This window comes from Lagenorhynchus albirostris, chromosome X, assembly GCF_949774975.1.
Source record: "Lagenorhynchus albirostris chromosome X, mLagAlb1.1, whole genome shotgun sequence".
Taxonomy (NCBI): domain Eukaryota; kingdom Metazoa; phylum Chordata; class Mammalia; order Artiodactyla; family Delphinidae; genus Lagenorhynchus; species Lagenorhynchus albirostris.
The window spans coordinates 84,130,293-84,150,895 of record NC_083116.1 but is presented as its reverse complement, the minus strand read 5'-3'; the positions used below and the strand labels follow the sequence as shown (position 1 = coordinate 84,150,895).

General features: G+C 38.2%; 1 protein-coding gene across 11 annotated transcripts in view; it reads left to right on the top strand.

Moving 5' to 3' along the window:
- The window catches only part of RRAGB (Ras related GTP binding B), a 58,635-nt gene extending 38,708 nt beyond the window's left edge, over nucleotides 1-19,927 (top strand). For 10 of the 11 annotated variants that reach the window (XM_060138214.1, XM_060138213.1, XM_060138212.1 and 7 more), the window contains 5 exons: nucleotides 739-834; nucleotides 2,998-3,120; nucleotides 9,464-9,555; nucleotides 18,393-18,508; nucleotides 19,413-19,927. In XM_060138214.1, coding sequence (XP_059994197.1) covers nucleotides 739-834; nucleotides 2,998-3,120; nucleotides 9,464-9,555; nucleotides 18,393-18,508; nucleotides 19,413-19,510 — 525 coding nt within the window. In that variant the 3' untranslated portion in view covers nucleotides 19,511-19,927. Of the gene's footprint in view, nucleotides 1-738; nucleotides 835-2,997; nucleotides 3,121-3,456; nucleotides 3,536-9,463; nucleotides 9,556-18,392; nucleotides 18,509-19,412 lie in introns of those variants that run through there. The other variant, XR_009538518.1, reaches the window with a different exon arrangement.
- The last annotated feature ends 676 nt before the right edge of the window (nucleotides 19,928-20,603 follow it).

Below are 20,603 nucleotides of genomic sequence, written 5' to 3'. Positions count from 1 at the left end.
ATATTAATCTCATCTAAAAAATACCTTCATAGCAACATCTAAATTGGTGTTTAACCAAATGGGTATTGTGGCCTAACCTAGTTGTTGCATAAAATTATCCATCACAGTGTGAACAGTGCATTCACTATAAGCCCACCCAGTCCTGGAAAATATCTGTGTATGTGTTTATATTTGTATAAATAGATATTTTTCCATGTATATATGGGCATATATATAGATAGATACATAGCCAAGAAGAATAGATATTTGTGTGTAAGGGGTTGTTATATCTATGTAGCCAAATAAATACAGTCCATACAGAAATAATATATGTGTATGCATGTGTGTATGAGAGTAAGATATCTACAAAAAGTTGAAGTATTTTGATTTATAAAATCTTGATATTGGTATGCATATCTTAAAAATGACCCAGATTGGATTATTTGGAATGTTAGATATATTTTATTAAGATTCCTCTGTACGGTAAATTTTATTTTTCAGCATAGTATTCTCAGTGAGTACTCAAAACAAGCAGCACAGTCCTTAAGAATTCTAGTAGCCATTGTACTTTGTAGACCTGACTTGAAATCATTTCTGCCGTCCTAGTCTGTAAAGTAACGTACACATTTAAAAATTCCCCTGAGGAAAAACGAAATGCCCCTGTTTAAAATATGCTAAAATATTACACCTCAGATCTTGCAGTGAGAGAGGAGAGCTGTTAGTTATATGCTGATCAGTATGTTGGTCTATTTACTTCAGATTTTTAAAGAGCGAGAAGAAGATCTGAGGCGTTTGTCTCGCCCATTGGAATGTTCTTGCTTCCGAACATCTATCTGGGATGAAACTCTCTATAAGGTGTGTATGTTTCCCTGAGTTCTCTCATTTAAAGAGCATGAAAAAAAAGCTAGAAGGGTATTATCAAAACTAAAAGATTTTAAACTCTTTCATAGCCATCTAGATGTGTTGAACCAAAAGAAGAAATAATCTACAATAAATTGTTTGAAAAATACCCAATTTAACCTTAAGAAATTTTGGTTTTGATCTTAGATTGTGTCGACATACCTACCAGATCACACTGAATTAACCCAGTTTGGTCCTGATTAATTTGATACAGATCTTCATGACAGTAGAGGTTTCACTGACCATCATCCATTTTGACCTGTTGTGGTCTCAGTGCTGACTGGAATTGTATCTAATATTCAGGTACCTCTACAGGATATAAGCTAGTCTGCCTAAGCTTGGATGGCAATAGAAGAACAATATTTAGGGGAGAGATTGGAGAAGGGAGTCTTAGAATGGGATATGTTATTTCTAGAGTATGATAGCTTCAACTTTCATGCCAAATTAGAGACTAGCATTCTTTCAACCAGAGAGATTGTTCCCATTGATGGAATGAATGCCACACTGCTTGTAGTAGTTGTAGAGGTTACAAACAATAGCTGTGTTATGGATGAAGCTGAAATTACCTTATTGGTACATAGGCTCCTTATCCTGCTTCCTCCCTTTCTCCCACTGATTTAGTGATTTGAAAGACTGGCTCCTTTTGGGTCCTCCTGTGGTCAGACTGCTTCTGGTATCCATTGACAAGTCTGGGAAGGAAAGCATCCTTCTCTGTGACTTGTAGCTACAGCCTCAGTATCAACTCCATCTGACAAGTATCTACAACCAAAAGCACAGAAACCTGATTTGCCAAGGAGAAAAACAATTGGACTTTAAACATAGCCACTGATTTATTTTTTTAACTAATTCATTTTTTCCCCAATATGTTGACCCAGCCTCGCTCTAATAACAGATCATTTTGAGATACCTATCTAGGAAATACTGTTCTAGATTAATTTGGGCCGAATTTCTCTCAAAGCCTTATTCCCATAGAACAGGTAACCGTGAATAAGGATGGACATGACGCACTGATAAGAACCAACTGCGGTGTGAAGGATGGCAATACATAACACGACCAAAGACAATTGGCTAATCACAACACTGCTGTGAGTGACAATGTCTCTGCTGTGGTTAGCTTTGGTGCCTTCTCCAAGGTAAATTCAGCAGTGACATTAACACCGACCTGGGAACTTGGAACCTGAACCCCCATGCCTAAGTAATAAAACTAATTGGAACAGAGACATGGCTCTACTCTCTCTTACATCAATATTGCATAGAGCTGACATAAATTTTTATATTAAGTTTTATTCTAAAAGCACTCATTGCAATCTGCTTGATGCTGTTGGACGCACAGATGGCTAAGACCAGGTTCCTGCCCTCTAGTAGGGGAGAGAAGAACATTGTACACCTTACCAGACAAATTGGAGCAAAATTGAAAGAAATATTATAATGAAAATTCAAATAAAAGAGCCTTAAGAGAATAGAGGGAGGGTGTGGTTAATTTCAACTCCTTATTTTAGTCATACTCCTCTGGATGAAGTCAGTTTTAGGCAAACACGCAGTGGACTGTTTTTAATTCAATTGGATCAATAATTTATAAAGCTGACAATAAGCCTTTTGGAATGATAATGCCACTAATTTCTCTTGTAATTTCTATTGTATGTTATCCCATTGAGGGGAGGGGCCATTTTTCTACGTGGCTCTGATATTTTCATAAAATTGATTGTTAGATGTATGTTAAATATAGCATTATTAGGTTCTGATCTTTAGAGCAATCTACACTATTGGACTTACATATCTGTTTGAATGGCTGGATTAGAAGTTCTTTAGCCCAGTATATCAGTTTTCAACTTCCCTAAGGTAATATGATGGAATTAAATATGTGTTTATTTTTAATTATCAATGGAAAGAAGTATTTTACAAAAGTGTTTGAAACTTTAAAAAATCCAACTGAAGGATAAAAATCAAATATTATCTTCATTTTCTCACTTCGTTTGTGTTATACTTGTTGCCAGAATTTGTTTGGGACTCAATTATCACCATATTTTGCTGTCTGTATGTTATAGTATACTTACTCATTTGCAAAGATCTGGACTGGCTACCTGTTAGTAATATTACACTGTGCTTCTGTTCTGTTAGGCTTGGTCCAGCATTGTTTATCAGCTGATTCCCAATGTTCAGCAGCTGGAAATGAACCTAAGGAATTTTGCTGAAATTATTGAGGCTGATGAAGTGCTTCTATTTGAGAGAGCCACTTTTCTGGTGAGAACTTTCTGCTCTGCAGATGTACTTTACACTCACCTTCTTCTATTCAGCAATGGAGAATATGTTGCCACTTTGAGAAAGAACCTTTTTCCCTCTTGTCATTACTTCACCATGCATAGCCTTATTTGTAAAGTAGTATTGTCAGCAAGTAACTTGAAAGAAGTTCGTTGGTGCGTGGATCTTTAGTAATTAGTAAAACTTAGATGTTTGCAGGTAAGCCTTACTATAGAGTTTAGATTATTTTTGTGAATAATTGTTCATTTGTGTTAAAGAATTCCTATTTCCTATTGACTTTTATTATGAAATGATGGGTATTTTTCTTTGAGTTTAAAGCTTTTAACATGGAAGAGATGTAATGGTCAACTCAGTGACGTAGCTAAGAGTTCAGATGGGGAGGTGAAAGGGCAAAGAGGTATGTTGGTATTTTTATTTTTCTTATAAATTCGGCTTAACGATGATAATAGCACCTACTGTGTATTTGGCCATGAGGGGGTAGGCAAAACCCAATATTATATTTATAAGTAAAATTTTTAAATAACTAATAAAAATTGGCTTGAGCTGTCACAAAGCACCACTTAAGTAATTGCTGATCAGCTTAATAAATATAGCTCTAAGAGCAGCTCACAGTAAGTAATTTTGGTTTCTGAGCTCTACCAGTGCTTCATGATTTTAGACACATTTATTGCTTTTTTTGTTTTTTACATACACATGTATCCTTTTTCAAATTATTTTCTCATTTAGGTTATTACAGAATATTGAACAGAGTTCCCCATGCCGTACAGTAGGTCCCTGTTGGCCATCTATTCTAAATATAGAAGTGTGTACATCTCAATCCCAAACTCCCAATCTATCCCTACCCCCACCCTTCGCCCCTGGCAACCACAAGTTCCTTCTCTAAGTCTGTGAGTCTGTTTCTGTCTTGTAAACAAGTTCATTTGTATCATTTCTCTTGGATTCTACATATAAGCAATATCATATGATATTTGTCTTTCTTTGTCTGACTTCACTTAGTATGATAATCCCCAGGTCCATCCATGTTGCTGCAAATGGCATTATTTCATTCTTTTTAATGGCTGAGTAATATTCCATTGTATATATGTACCACATCTTTATCCATTCATCTGTTGATGGACATTTAGGTTGCTTCCATGTCTTGGCTATTGTAAACGGGGCTGAAATGAACATTGGGGTGCATGTATCCTTTCAAGCCATGTTTTTCTCTGGATATATGCCCAGGAGTGGGATTCCTGGATCATATGGTAGCTCTAATTTTAGTTTTTTAAGGCACCTCCATACTGTTCTCCACAGTGGCTGTACCAATTTACATTCCCACCAACAGTGCAAGAGGGTTCCCTTTTCTCCACACCCTCTCCAGTATTTATTGTTTGTAGACTTTTTGATGATGGCCGTTCTGACTGGTGTGAGGTAGTACCTCATTGTAGTTTTGATTTGCATTTCTATAATAATTACTAATGTTGAGCATCTTTTCACATGCCTCCTGGCCATCTGTATGTTTTCTTTCGAGAAATGTCTATTTAGGTCTTCTGCCCATTTTTTTATTGGGTTGTTTGTTTTTTTTCATACTGAGCCACATGAGTTGTTTGTAAATTTTGGAGATTAATCCCTTGTCTGCTACATCATTTGCAAATACTTTCTCCAATTTTATGGGTTGTCTTTGCACTTTCTTTGCTGTGCAAAAGCTTTTGAGTTTAATTAAGTCCCATTTGTTTCTTGTTTTTTTGTTTTTTAATTTCCATTACTCTAGACGTGGATTGAAAAAGATCGTGCTGCAATTTATGTCAGAGTGTTCTGCCTATGTTTTCCTCTAAGAGTTTAGAGTATCCAGTCTTACATTTAGGTCTTTAATCCATTTTGAGTTTACTTTTGTGTATGGTATTAAAGAATGTTCATATTTTTTACATGTAGCTGTCCAGTTTTCCCAGCACTATTTATTGAAGAGACTGTCTTTTCTCCATCATATAGTCTTGCCTTCATTGTCATAGGTTAATTGACCATGGTGCGTGGGTTTATTTCTGGGCTTTCTATCCTATTCCATTGATCTATATTTCTGTTTTTGTGCCAGTTCCATACTGTTTTGATGACTTTAGCTTTGTAGTATAGTCTGAAGTCACGGAGCCTGATTCCTCCAGTTCCATTTTTCTTTTTCAAGATTGCTTTGGCTATTCAGGGTCTTTTGTGTCTCCATACAAATTTTAAGATTTTTTGTTCTAGTTCTGTGAAAAATGCCCTTGGTAATTTGATAGGGATTGCATTGAATATGTAGATTGTCTTGGGTAGTATAGTCATTTTGACAATATTGATTCTTCTAATCCAAAAACATGGTATTTCTTTCTGTCTGTTTTTGTCATCTTTGATTTCTTTCATCAGCATCTTATAGTTTTTTGAAGTACAGGTCTTTTGCCTCCTTAGGTAGGTTTATTTCTAGGTATTTTATTCTTTTTGCTGCACTGGTAAATGGGATTGTTTCTTTAATTTCTCTTTCTGATCTTTCATTGTTAGTGTATAGAAATGCAAGAGATTTCTGTGTATTAATTTTGTATCCTACAACTTTACCAAATTCATTGATGAGCTCTAGTAGTTTTCTGGTAGCATCTTTAGGATTTTCTGCGTATAGTAGTATCATGTCATCTGCAGACAGAGACTGTTTTGCTTCTTTTCCAATTTGGATTCCTTTTATTTCTTTTTCTTTTCTGATTGCCATGGCTAGGACTTCCAAAACTATGTTCAGTAAAAGTGGTGAGAGTGGATATCCTTGTCTTGTTCCTGATCTTAGAGGAAATGCTTTCAGCTTTTCACCATTGAGTATGATGTTAGGTGTAGGTTTGTCATTTATGGCCTTTATTATGTTGAGGTAAATTTTCTCTGTGCCCACTTTCTGGAGAGCTTTTATTATACATGGGTGTTGAATTTTTTTAAGAGCTTTTTCTGCATCTATTGAGGTGATCATATGGTTTTTATTCTTCAGTTTGTTGCTGTGGTGTATCACACCGATTGATTTGGGGATATTGAAAAGTCCTTTCATCCCTGGGATAAATCCCACTTGATCATTGGGTCTGATCCTTTTAATGTATTGTTGGATTCAGTTTACTAGTGTTTTGTTGAGGACTATTTTTGCATCTATGTTCACCAGTGACATTGGCCTGTAATTTTCTTTTTTGGTGGTATCTTTGTCTGGTTTTGGTTATCAGGGTGATGGTGACCTCATAGAATGAGTTTGCAAGTGTTCCTTCCTCTGCAGTTTTTTGGAATAGTTTCAGAAGGATAGGTGTTATCTAAATGTTTGATAGAATTCATGTGTGAAGCCATCAGGTCCTGGACTTTGGTTTGTTGGGAGTTTTTTAATCCCAGTTTCAATTTCATTCTTGTAATTGATCTGTTCATATTTTTTGTTTCTTTCTGGTTCAGTCTTGGGAGATTGTACCTTTCTAAGAATTTGTCCATTTCTTCTAGGTTGTCCATTTTATTGGCATATAGTTGCTTGTAGTAATCTCTCATGATCCTTTGTATTTCTGTGGTGTCTGTTGTAGCATCTCCTTTTTCATTCCTAATTGTATTGATTTGAGTCCTCTCCCTTTTTTCCTTGATGAGTTTGTCTAAAGGTTTATCCATTTTGTTTATCTTTTCAAAGGACCAGCTTTTAGTTTCATTCATCATTTCTGTTGTTTTCTTTCTCTCTATTTCATTTATTTCTGCTCAGATCTTTATGGTTTCTTTCCTTCCATTAACTTTGTGTTTTGTTTGTTCTTCTTCTTTTAGTTGCTTTAGGTGTAAGTTTAGGTTGTTTATTTGAGATTTTTCTTGTTTCCTGAGGCAAGATTGTGTTGCTGTAAATTTCCCTCCTAGAACTGCTTTTGGGGTATCGCATAGGTTTTGGATCCTCATGCTTCCATTTTCATTTGTCTCTATGTACTTTCTGATTTCTTTGATTTCTTCAGTGATCCATTGGTTGTTAAGTAGCATATTGTTTAGCCTCCATATGTTTGTGTATTTTACAGCTTTTTCCTTGTAGTTGATTTCTAATCTCATAGCGTTGTGTTTGGGAAAGATGCTTGATATGATTTCAGTTTTCTTAAATTTACTGAGGCTTGCTATGTGGCCCAGCATGTGATCAATTCTGGAGAATGTTCCATGTGTACTTGAGAAGAATGTGTATTCTGCTGCTCTTGGATGAAATGCTCTAAATATCAATTAAGTCCATCTAGCCTAATGTGTCATTTAAGGCCTGTGTTTCCTTACTGATTTTCTGTCTGAATGATCTTTCCATTGATGAACATTGGGTGTTAAAGTCCCCCAGTATGATTGTGTTACTGTCGACTTTTCTTTCTATGGCTGTTAGTATTTGCCTTATATATTGTGGTGCTCCTATGTTGAGTTCATATATATTTACAATTGTTATGTCTTCTTCTTGGACTGATCCCTTGATTATTATGTAGTGTCCTTTTTTGTCTCTTGTAACATTCTTTAAACTATTTTGTCTAATATGAGTATTGCTACTCTAGCTTTCTTTTGATTTCTGTTTGCATGGAATGCATTTTTCCATCCTCTTACTTTCAGTCTGTATGTGGCCCTAGATCTGAAGTTGGTCTCTTGTAGACAGCATATATATGGTAGACACATATCTTAATCTCTCTGAGTTTGGTTCCCCTTTTATAAAATGGAGATAATAATATCTATATCATAGGTTTATTGTGTGGATTAAAATGGGACAAGGTAGCATTAAGCCCTAGCACAAAGTTTAGCATACAGTTGGCAAACTGTTTAACATTGATTTCTTTTGCTATTGCAGCCAACAGAGGGCAGAGAATTCAAAGTGCAATTTTTTTCTCCTTCCTTTGTGGAAACATTATTTTTAATGGTAGCATATTTGGGAGTCATCCTTCCTGCTAACTGGTACAGCTGAGGCAAGGAGTCCTAACTAGAGTGTCTTTCTGCCTCAGCCCATAGGCAGGGGTCACTTGCTTGGAAGTTCACTACCCTGAGCCCTGTCTTTCCTGCTAGTGGTAATAGCAACAAGCAGGTGAGCTCTTCTGTCTATCTTGAGACATGTGGCATGGTAGAATCCTGCTTCAGCAGTATTCTCCTGCCACATCTACCGCACATGATCATAGAGGTTAACCTAATATAAACTCTGTTTTTCACTGGCAGTGACAAGTAGCTTTTGCTTTCTCTTGAGGACTAAGTTTCGTTGTGATTGACCATTTTCACTATAGCTCTTGAAGTCAATCAACAGGAACCTATTCCACCATTGGTCTAGGAATTATGTTTTGAAATTTTCACATGGTTTCAGGGAATTGCCCTGTGAATTTTCTTCTGGCAAATGACTCAGTTTTGCTTCCTACTAGAAACTTTACATCAGCCTATGGGAAATACTTGTGTGGTTTTATTAATCTGAAAGTGTGAGGGGAAGTATTTTCAGCTGGCATTGGTGTCCATCATGAATAGGTTCATTTATAAATAGTAAATCCTCAGAGGTCAGAATCGTTCAGTTAAGATTTTTAAATATGATACCAAAAACCACTTGGTTATAGACTTCATTAAAATTAAATACATTAAGTACACCTCAGCAACAGCTAAGAGGGACTTCCCTGGTGGTCCAGTGGTAAAGAATCCACCTTCCAGTGCAGGGGATGCAGGTTCAGTCCCTGGTCGGGGAACTAAGATCCCACGTGCCACGGGACAACTAAGCCTGTGCACCACAACTACTGAGCTTGCACACCTCAACTAGAGAGCCCGCATGCTGCAAACTGCAGAGCCCACACGCCCTGGAGCCCACGTGCCACAAATAGAGAGAAGCCTGAGTGCCGCAACGAAGAGCCTGCATGCCACAGCGAAAAGATCCCACATGCCTTAACGAAGATCCTGTGTGCCTGCAATTAAAACCCGACACAACCAAAATAAATAAACAAATAAATAAAATATTTTTAAAAAAACAGCTAAGAATTTTTATTTTTCCTTTTTGATTTGTACTTTTTTTGAATCAAAAAATAGAAATAATTTGAAAAAATTGAAATAAGATGAATATTTAATGATTAAAGTAAGTGAGAAAGGACAGCAATGAACCAAAATAGATAATACAATACTTAAATGATCTAATAAATTTATAACCAAACAGTACTGGATGGGTCATCCGTAGGGATGTTGAAATTATGCAGATGTTAACAGGATATGGGACAGAGGAATAGAGGCAGTAAAGCCAGGTGCCAAGCCTACCCTGAAAATCAGGGTGACCAAGAGACTGACAAATGTATTGCCTTGAAGAGTAGTAGAGGGTGATATGACAACGCTGCATGAATTTAAAGGGCATTGCTCTTTTTCATAGGTGATTTCTCACTATCAATGTAAAGAACAGCGTGATGTCCACAGATTTGAGAAAATCAGCAACATTATTAAGCAATTTAAGCTGAGCTGCAGGTAAGAGATCTTATGTGATGTATTTATCTCTGGAACAAATTGTAATTTTTGAGAGATTCAAATAACTATAGTAGACTGTACTTCTATATTCTTCTTTATATTAAAAATAAAGCTAAACTTTAAGGGAGCCTACAGTTGACAGAAGTGAAAGACATCTTTAATGCAAAGTCAACTGATGCAGAAGAAGCATATGAAAAATATCTAAGCAGAGTACCCCTTCAAGATGTTTGATACTATTTGGGAAAAAAATAAACAGAAAATGTCCAAGAGAGTTTTGAAAAACAAGAAAGGAGAATTTACCCTACCAAATACCAAGATTTACTATAAAACTACGGTAATTAAAATAGTGAGGGACTGATTCAAGAATGGTACAAAGTAGAGAGTCTAGAAATATCTGATCATGTTGTCTCAGCTTTGTTTAAATACAATTTGAATCTTAGCATTGTGAATATAGGAAGAAGGAATGGCTGAACATCATAATCTAGTAAAGATTTAATAATCAAAATTCTTATCCTGGTAAAACTTTGATGCCCAGACAATAGAATAAGTGTAATTTTTTCCCTTTTATGTCATAGCACACTTTGAGACTTTCTGGCATGTTTATTCTAACATTTTTAAGAAGAAATAGCAAATGGCATATAAATATCATTACCCTTTTTGTTTTCAAAGAAATGGGATCATTTCTAGAATTTCAGCATAACTAACATTCAAAAGATACAGTTATTAACATCAATGATAGGGAAATTTCAACTGAATAAACTTAAATATTAGAGAAATCTTTGGTAACATGATTTTTTTTTTTTGGATCTTTTTTTCTCTGAACTCTGGTAGCTTTTTTTTTTTCTATTTTTATTTTTTTTACTTTATTTTTATTTTTTTTTTATTTTTTTACATCTTTATTGGGGTATAATTGCTTTACAATGGTGTGTTAGTTTCTGCTTTATAACAAAGTGAATCAGTCATACATAAACATATGTTCCCATATGTCTTCCCTGTTGCGTCTCCCTCCCTCCCACCCTCCCCATCCCACCCCTCCAGGCTGTCACAAAGCACCGAGCCAATATCCCTGTGCCATGCAGCTGCTTCCCACTAGCTATCTACCTTACTGCATTTGTTAGTGTGTATATGCCCATGACTCTCTCTCGCCCTGTCACAGCTCACCCTTCCCCCTCCCCATAACCTCAAGTCCGTTCTCTAAGAGGTCTGCGTCTTTATTCCTGCTTTACCCCTAGGTTTTTCATGACATTTTTTTTTCTTAAATTCCATATATATGTGTTAGCATACGGTATTTGTCTCTCTCTTTCTGACTTACTTCACTCTGTATGACAGACTCTAGGTCTATCCACCTCATTACAAATAGCTCAATTTCGTTTCTTTTTATGGCTCAGTAATATTCCATTGTATATATGTGCCACATCTTCTTTATCCATTCATCCGATGACGGGCATTTAGGTTGTTTCCATCTCCGGGCTATTGTAAATAGAGCTGCAATGAACATTTTGGTACATGTCTCTTTTTGAATTATGGTTTTCTCAGGGTATATGCCCAGTAGTGGGATTGCTGGGTCATATGGTAGTTCTATTTGTAGCTTTTTAAGGAACCTCCATACTGTTCTCCACAGTGGCTGTATCAATTTACATTCCCACCAACAGTGTAAGAGGGTTCCCTTTTCTCCACACCCTCTCCAGCATTTATTGTTTCTAGATTTTTTGATGATGGCCATTCTGACTGGTGTGAGATGATATCTCATTGTAGTTTTGATTTGCATTTCTCTAATGATTAGTGATGTTGAGCATTCTTTCATGTGTTTGTTGGCAGTCTGTATATCTTCTTTGGAGAAATGTCTATTTAGGTCTTCTGCCCATTTTTGGATTGGGTTGTTTGTTTTCTTGTTATTGAGCTGCATGAGCTGCTTGTAAATTTTGGAGATTAATCCTTTGTCAGTTGCTTCATTTGCAAATATTTTCTCCCATTCTGAGGGTTGTCTTTTGGTCTTGTTTATGGTTTCCTTTGCTGTGCAAAAGCTTTGAAGTTTCATTAGGTCCCATTTGTTTATTTTTGTTTTTATTCCCATTACTCTAGGAGGTGGGTCAGAAAGGATCTTGCTTTGATTTATGTCATAGAGTGTTCTGCCTATGTTTTCCTCTAAGAGTTTGATAGTTTCTGGCCTTACATTTAGGTCTTTAATCCATTTTGAGCTTATTTTTGTGTATGGTGTTAGGGAGTGATCTAATCTCATACTTTTACATGTACCTGTCCAGTTTTCCCAGCACCACTTATTGAAGAGGCTGTCCTTTCTCCATTGTACATTACTGCCACCTTTATCAAAGATAAGGTGTCCATATATGCATGGGTTTATCTCTGGGCTTTCTATCCTGTTCCATTGATCTATCTTTCTGTTTTTGTGCCAGTACCATACCGTCTTGATGACTGTAGCTTTGTAGTATAGTCTGAAGTCAGGGAGCCTGATTCCTCCAGTTCCTTCTTTCGTTCTCAAGATTGCTTTGGCTATTCGGGGTCTTTTGTGTTTCCATACAAATTGCAAAATTTTTTGTTCTAGTTCTGTGAAAAATGCCAGTGGTAGTTTGATAGGGATTGCATTGAATCTATAGATTGCTTTGGGTAGTAGAGTCATTTTCACAATGTTGATTCTTCCAATCCAAGAACATGGTATATCTCTCCATCTATTTGTATCATCTTTAATTTCTTTCATCAGTGTCTTATAATTTTCTGCATACAGGTCTTTTGTCTCCTTAGGTAGGTTTATTCCTAGATATTTTATTCTTTTTGTTGCAATGGTAAATGGGAGTGTTTTCTTGATTTCACTTTCAGATTTTTCATCATTAGTATATAGGAATGCCAGAGATTTCTGTGCATTAATTTTGTATCCTGCCACTTTACCAAATTCATAGATTAGCTCTAGTAGTTTTCTGGTAGCATCTTTAGGGTTCTCTATGTATAGGATCATGTCATCTGCAAACAGTGACAGCTTTACTTCTTCTTTTCCGATTTGGATTCCTTTTATTTCCTTTTCTTCTCTGATTGCTGTGGCTAAAACTTCCAAAACTATGTTGAATAATAGTGGTGAGAGTGGGCAACCTTGTCTTGTTCCTGATCTTAGTGGAAATGCTTTCAGTTTTTCACCATTGAGGATGATGTTTGCTGTGGGCTTGTCATATATGGCCTTTATTATGTTGAGGAAAGTTCCCTCTATGCCTACTTTCTGCAGGGTTTTTATCATAAATGGGTGTTGAATTTTGTCAAAAGCTTTCTCTGCATCTATTGAGATGATCATATGGTTTTTCTCCTTCAATTTGTTAATATGGTTTATCACATTGATAGATTTGCGTATATTGAAGAATCCTTGCATTCCTGGAATAAACCCCACTTGATCATGGTGTATGATCCTTTTAATGTGCTGTTGGATTCTGTTTGCTAGTATTTTGTTGAGGATTTTTGCATCTATGTTCATCAGTGATATTGGCCTGTAGTTTTCTTTCTTTGTGACATCCTTGTCTGGTTTTGGTATCAAGGTGATGGTGGCCTCGTAGAAGGAGTTTGGGAGTGGTCCTCCCTCTGCTATATTTTGGAAGAGTTTGAGAAGGATAGGTGTTAGCTCTTCTCTAAATGTTTGATAGAATTCGCCTGTGAAGCCATCTGGTCCTGGGCTTTTCTTTGTTGGAAGATTTTTAATCACAGTTTCAATTTCAGTGCTTGTGATTGGTCTGTTCATATTTTCTATTTCTTCCTGATTCAGTCTTGGCAGGTTGTGCATTTCTAAGAATTTGTCCATTTCTTCCAGATTGTCCATTTTATTGGCATAGAGTTGCTTGTAGTAATCTCTCATGATCTCTTTTATCTCTGCAGTGTCAGTTGTTACCTCTCCTTTTTCATTTCTAATTCTATTGATTTGAGTCTTCTCCCTTTTTTTCTTGATGAGTCTGGCTAGTGGTTTATCTATTTTGTTTATCTTCTCAAAGAACCAGCTTTTAGTTTTATTGATCTTTGCTATTGTTTCCTTCATTTCTTTTTCATTTATTTCTGATCTGATTTTTATGATTTCTTTCCTTCTGCTAGCTTTGGGGTTTTTTTGTTCTTCTTTCTCTAATTGCTTGAGGTGCAAGGTTAGGTTGTTTATTCGAGATGTTTCCTGCTTCTTAAGGTGGGCTTGTATTGCTATAAACTTCCCCCTTAGAACTGCTTTTGCTGCATCCCACAGGTTTTGGGTCATTGTATCTCCATTGTCATTTGTTTCTAGGTATTTTTTGATTTCCTCTTTGATTTCTTCAGTGATCTCTTCATTATTAAGTAGTGTATTGTTTAGCCTCCATGTGTTTGTGTTTTTTACAGATCTTTTCCTGTAATTGATATCTAGTCTCATGGCGTTGTGGTCAGAAAAGATACTTGATACAATTTCAATTTTCTTAAATTTACCAAGGCTTGATTTGTGACCCAAGATATGATCTATCCTGGAGAATGTTCCATGAGCACTTGAGAAAAATGTGTATTCTGTTGTTTTTGGATGGAGTGTCCTATAAATATCAATTAAGTCCATCTTGTTTAATGTATCATTTAAAGCTTGTGTTTCCTTATTTATTTTCATTTTGGATGATCTGTCCATGGGTGAAAGTGGGGTGTTTAAGTCCCCTACTATGAATGTGTTACTGTCGATTTCCCCTTTTATGGCTGTTAGTATTTGCCTAATGTATTGAGGTGCTCCTATGTTGGGTGCATAAATATTTACAACTGTTATATCTTCTTCTTGGATCGATCCCTTGATCATTATGTAGTGTCCTTCTTTGTCTCTTTTAATAGTCCTTATTTTAAAGTCTATTTTGTCTGATATGAGAATTGCTACTCCAGCTTTCTTTTGGCTTCCATTTGCATGGAATATCTTTTTCCATCCCCTTACTTTCAGTCTGTATGTGTCTCTAGGTCTGAAGTGGGTCTCTTGTAGACAGCATATATAAGGGTCTTGTTTTTGTATCCATTCAGCTAATCTGTGTCTTTTGGTGGGAGCATTTAGTCCATTTACATTTAAGGTAATTATCGATATGTATGTTCCTATTCCCATTTTCTTAATTGTTTTGGGTTCATTATTATAGGTCTTTTCCTTCTCTTGTGTTTCTTGCCTAGAGAAGATCCTTTAGCATTTGTTGTAAAGCTGGTTTGGTGGTGCTGAACTCTCTCAGCTTTTGCTTGTCTGTAAAGGTTTTAATTTCTCCATCAAATCTGAATGAGATCCTTGCTGGGTAGAGTAGTCTTGGCTGCATGTTTTTCTCCTTCATCACTTTCAGTATGTCCTGCCACTCCCTTCTGGCTTGTAGGGTTTCTGCTGAGAGATCAGCTGTTAACCTTATGGAGATTCCCTTATGTGTTATTTGTTGTTTTTCCCTTGCTGCTTTTAATATGCTTTCTTTGTATTTAATTTTTGACAGTTTGATTAATATGTGTCTTGGCGTATTTCTCCTTGTATTTATCTTGTATGGGACTCTCTGTGCTTCCTGGACTTGATTAACTATTTCCTTTCCCATATTAGGGAAGTTTTCAACTATAATCTCTTCAAATATTTTCTCAGTCCCTTTCTTTTTCTCTTCTTCTTCTGGAACCCCTATAATTCGAATGTTGGTGCATTTAATGTTGTCCCAGAGGTCTCTGAGACTGTCCTCAGTTCTTTTCATTCTTTTTTCTTTATTCTGCTCTGCAGTAGTTATTTCCACTATTTTATCTTCCAGGTCACTTATCCGTTCTTCTGCCTCAGTTATTCTGCTATTGATCCCATCTAGAGTACTTTTCATTTCATTTATTGTGTTGTTCATCGTTGCTTGTTTCATCTTTAGTTCTTCTAGGTCCTTGTTAACTGATTCTTGCATTTTGTCCAATCTATTGTCCATTCTATCTCCAAGATTTCGGATCAACCTTACTATCATTATTCTGAATTCTCTTTCAGGTAGACTGCCTATTTCCTCTTCATTTGTTAGGTCTGGTGCATTTTTATCTTGCTCCTTTATCTGCTGTGTGTTTTTCTGTCTTCTCATTTTGCTTATCTTACTGTGTTTGGGGTCTCCTTTTTGCAGGCTGCAGGTTTGTAGTTCCTCCTGTTTTTGATGTCTGTCTCCAGTGGCTAAGGTTGGTTCAGTGGGTTGTGTAGGCTTCCTGGTGGAGGGGGCTAGTGCCTGTGTTGTGGTGGATGAGGCTGGATCTTGTCTCTATAGTGGGCATGTTCACGTCTGGTGGTGTGTTTGGGGGCGTCTGTGGCCTTATTATGATTTTAGGCAGCCTCTCTGCTAATGGGTGGGGTTGTGTTCCTGTTTTGCTAGTTGTTTGGCATAGGTTTTCCAGCACTGTGGCTTGCTGGTCATTGAGTGAAGCTGGGTGCTGGTGTTAAGATGAAGGTCTCTGGGAGATTTTCGCCGTTTGATATTATGTGGAGCTGGGAGGTCTCTTGTTGATCAGTGTCCTGAAGTTGGCTGTCCTACCTCAGAGGCAGAGCCCTGCCTCCTGGCTGGAGCACCAAAAGCTTTTCATCCACAGGCTCAGGATAAAAGGGAGAAAAAGTAGAGGGAATTAGTAGAAGTATGAGGAAAGAAAGAAGGAAAGGAGGGTAGGAAGGAAGGAAGAAAGAAAGAAAGAAGCAAAGAAGGCAAGAAGGCAAGAAGGAAAGAAAGGAGGGAGGGAGGGAGGGAGGAAGGAAGGAAGGAGGGAAAGAAGGAAAAAAGACAGAAAGAAAGAAGATACAGTAAAAATAAAATAAAGTATAATAAAGTTATTGAATTAAAAACTTCTTATTTAGAAAAAAAAAAAAGGGACGGAAAGAACCTTAGGACAAATGTTGGAAGCAAAGCTATACAGACAAAATCTTACACAGAAGCATACACATACACCCTCACTAAAAGAGGTAAATGGGGAAAAATCATAAATCTTGCTGTCAGAGACCACCTCCTCAATTTGGGATGATTCGTTGTCTAAAGGAGGGAAGGAAGGACGGAAAGAAAGAAAGAAAGAACGAAGGTAAAGTATAATAAGGTTATTAAAATTAATTATTAAGAAAAAAAATTTAAAAAAAACATGGACGGATAGAACCCTAGGACAAATGGTGGAAGCAAGACTATACAGACAAGATCTCACATAGAAGCATACACATACACATTCACAAAAAGAGGAAAGGGGAAAAAATCATAGATCTTGCTCCTAAAGTCCACTTCCTTAATTTGGGATGATTGGTTGTCTATTCAGGTATTCCACAGATGCAGGGTACATCAAGTTGATTGTGGAGCTTTAATCCGCTGCTTCTGAGGCTGCTGGGAGAGATTTCCCTTTCTCTTTGTTCTCACAGCTCCCAGGGCTAAGCTTTGGATTTGGCCCTGCCACTGCGTGTAGATCGCTGGAGGGCGTCTGTTTTTTGCTCAGACAGGATGGGGTTAAAAGAGCCGCTGATTGGGGGCTCTGGCGCACTCAGGCCGGCGGGGAGGGAGGGGCACGGAGTGCGGGGCGGGCCTGCGGTGGCAAAGGCCGGCGTGACTTTGCACCAGCCTGAGGCGCGGTGTGCGCTCTCCTGGGGAAGTTGTCCCTGGATCCCGGGAACCCGGCAGTGGCGGGCTGCACAGGCTCCGCGGAAGAGGGGTGTGAGTAGTGACCTGTGCTCGCACACAGGCCCCTCGGTGGCGGCAGCAGCAGCCTTAACGTCTCCCGCCCGCCTCTGGGGTCCGTGCTTTTAGCCGCGGCTTGCGCCCGTCTCTGAATTCCGCGCTTTCAGCCGCGGCTCGCGCCCGTCTCTGGATTCCGCGCTTTCAGCCGCGGCTCGCGCCCGTCTCTGAATTCCGCGCTTTCAGCCGCGGCTCGCGCCCGTCTCTGGGGTCCGCGCTTTCAGCCGCGGCTCGCGCCCGTCTCTGGGGTTCGCGCTTTTAGCCGCGGCTCGCGCCCGTCTCTGGAGTTCCTTTAGGCAGCGTTCTTAAACCCCTCTCCTCACGCCCCAGGAAACAAAGAGGGAAGGAAAAGTCTCCTGCCTCTTCTGCAGGTGCAGGCTTTTCCCCGGACTCCCTCCCGGCTAGCTGTGGTGCACTAACCCCTTCAGGCTATGTTCAAGCCGCCAACCCCAGTCCTCTCCCTGCGCTCCGGCCTCAGCTCGCAGCCCCGCCCGCCCCGGCGGGTGAGCAGACAAGCCTCTCGGGCTGGTGAGTGCCGGTCGGCACCGATCCTCTGTGCGGGAATATCCCCACTTTGCCCTCCGCACCCCTGTGGCTGTGCTCTCCTCCGCAGCTTCGAAGCTCCCCCCTCCGCCTCCCGCAGTCTCTGCCCACGAAGGGGCTTCCTAGAGTGTGGAAACTTTTCCTCCTTCACCGCTCCCTCTCACTGGTGCAGGTGCCGTCCCTATTCTTTTGTCTCTGTTTTTTCTTTTGCCCTACCCAGGTACGTGGGGAGTTTCTTGCCTTTTGGGAGGTCTGAGGTCTTCTGCCAGCCTTCAGTAGGTGTTCTGTAGGAGTTGTTCCACGTGTAGATGTATTTCTGGTGTATCTGTGGGGAGGAAGGTGATCTCCGCGTCTTACTCTTCCGCCTTCCCCTCGGTAACATGATTTTTAATATGAATCTAGGTCTAAGCCCACTTTTCATTTCACAGTCAGTATCAAGTCCTAATCCACTTTCTAAGTCACTTTCCAGCACGTGTTAAATTTGTCATTAGAGTTTCCTTGGAAAGCAAAGTGGGTTAGTGATTAACTGTCTTAATGAGGTGGTGGATTGAGATATAATGCTATGAAAATATTTAACGTGAAAAATAAGAATGTCTTATGTTGCTATTATTTTACGTTCTTTACTCACTTTTCTCCTTTCTCCTATAGCAAGCTGGCTGCCTCTTTCCAGAGCATGGAAGTCAGGAACTCTAACTTTGCTGCTTTCATTGACATCTTTACATCCAACACTTATGTGATGGTCGTGATGTCTGATCCATCCATTCGTAAGTTTAAACTTAGCCGACATAGGTTCAAAGCCACGTATTTTTTAAACTAATTTCCCTAGAGGTAGTACATTATTAAAGATACTGAAAAGCTATTTAGTAGTGCACAACACTGTGAATGTACTTAATGCCGCTGACCTATACATTTGAAAATGGTTAAAATGGTAAATTTCATTTTGTGTGCATTTTACCACAATGAAAAAAAAATTTAGTACTAGTGGTAAATACTTTTTATTTAATAGACATATTTTGAAACTTAAAGATAATTTAGACTCTAGGGTATTATATCTTCTTCATGGGAACTTTAAAAATTACTTACGTATAGTTATTACATCTAAGGATTTTAAAGAAAAAGAACCCAAATGTATGACTTATGCTCCATGTGGGGTAGATTTTTAAAAGACCAGTCAATCTAAGCTCTGAACTATTAAATGTTGAACCATTTTATATGTCATTGTATATTCCTAAGTACCATACTCCCATATTTCTGTTATGAGCATAAAGAGAGATATTTGGTGCTTCCATGCCATAATAGCCATATCCATCACAACCATTGAAATAAAGGTTCTAGCAGTATTTCCAGGATGCTCCCAGAAGTTTAAATTATCTCTTAAGTTATCTATCTTAGGTTAATATTAGAATACAACATAAGATAATGTTCTTTTTTACTATTAGCTCCAAACCAAAAGAGTTTGAAAATTTATTTTGAAAATACTGTGTTTAGAATATAAACAAATCTTTTATTTATTCAGAAAAATTAAACTCTGGTTAACTTGGGACTTATGTTCTCTGTGACATACATTGAGGGATTTGGCTCTCTTTTGTTTATTTGTTTTTACTAGTCAATTATTCCTTTGGCTGCTTGTACTTAGTCTGTTGGTTATCTTCCCTACCCCACCCTCAGCTTCTGCAGCTACTCTGATCAATATCCGCAATGCCAGGAAACACTTTGAAAAGCTGGAAAGAGTGGATGGACCAAAGCAGTGTCTTCTTATGCGCTAAAACATTGCCAAATACTGTTTCAGAAAAAAATTGGAATACTGTTTCTTAATCTTAATGTTGTATTAGTATATATAGGCTCTGAAATGTTGTGATGCTTATCACTTCTGTATTTCTTCCCTACTCCCCAGTCTTAATGTTTAACCTTGAATGCTATTTACTCAAATAGCCAGTGAGGAGTTAGAAGATGAGCTGTTTATGAAGTTGGTGTGACATATAAATAGGTGATATATAAGTGTTCTGATAACAACGTTCTAATAGTGCAGGTGTTCTGTTAACCTGGTTCCAGTTGTTGTGTATGCCAAAGCCTTTCCCAGCGTCATCTTGTATTCCTTACCAGAGAGTAACCTATACGTTTGGAATATTACTGTTTTCTCAGCATGCATTAAAAATATTCCTTAACTACAATTGTAAATAAACTTTTGCTGTTAGGGATGTCAGTGTCTGTTTTTCTTTTCCTTGTTTCTTCAACTTTTCCCTAAGAAAGAGCAAATGAATTTCAGTTATCCTAGGGGAAGGGGACCTTCTATTTGGGAAATAGTACAAAATAAAGTTGGATAGGAAGGATGAGCCAAATGATAGCCTTAAAGCTAGGCAGAAGAGTTTTGGTACAATGTGATAGGAAACGACAAAGGAATGTTGAAAGAAAGTTAACCTATAGGCTGACTGATGGCAGTCGGAGAAACTGTGGTAGTAATCCAGGCCTGAGGTGTACTGAAAGTCTATTTCAGGATGCAACTGGAGAAGGAATGAATAAAAAGTTGAGGGAAAATAGTGTCTATGAGATGTAAGTCTTCTTTCTATGAGGTCCAGGAATGGTTAATTTTATATATTCCATAACACCTGGTGGGATGTGCCTTCATTATACTAGTTAAGTAGTATTAAAACCTCTTTCAGGGCTTCCCTGGTGGCCCAGTGGTTGAGAGTCCGCCTGCCGATGCAGGGGACACGGGTTCGTGCCCCGGTCTGGGAAGATCCCACATGCCACGGAGCAGCTAGGCCCGTGAGCCATGGCCGCTGAGCCTGCGCGTCCAGAGCCTGTGCTCCGAACGGGAGAGGCCACAACAGTGAGAGGCCCGCGTACCGCCAAAAACAA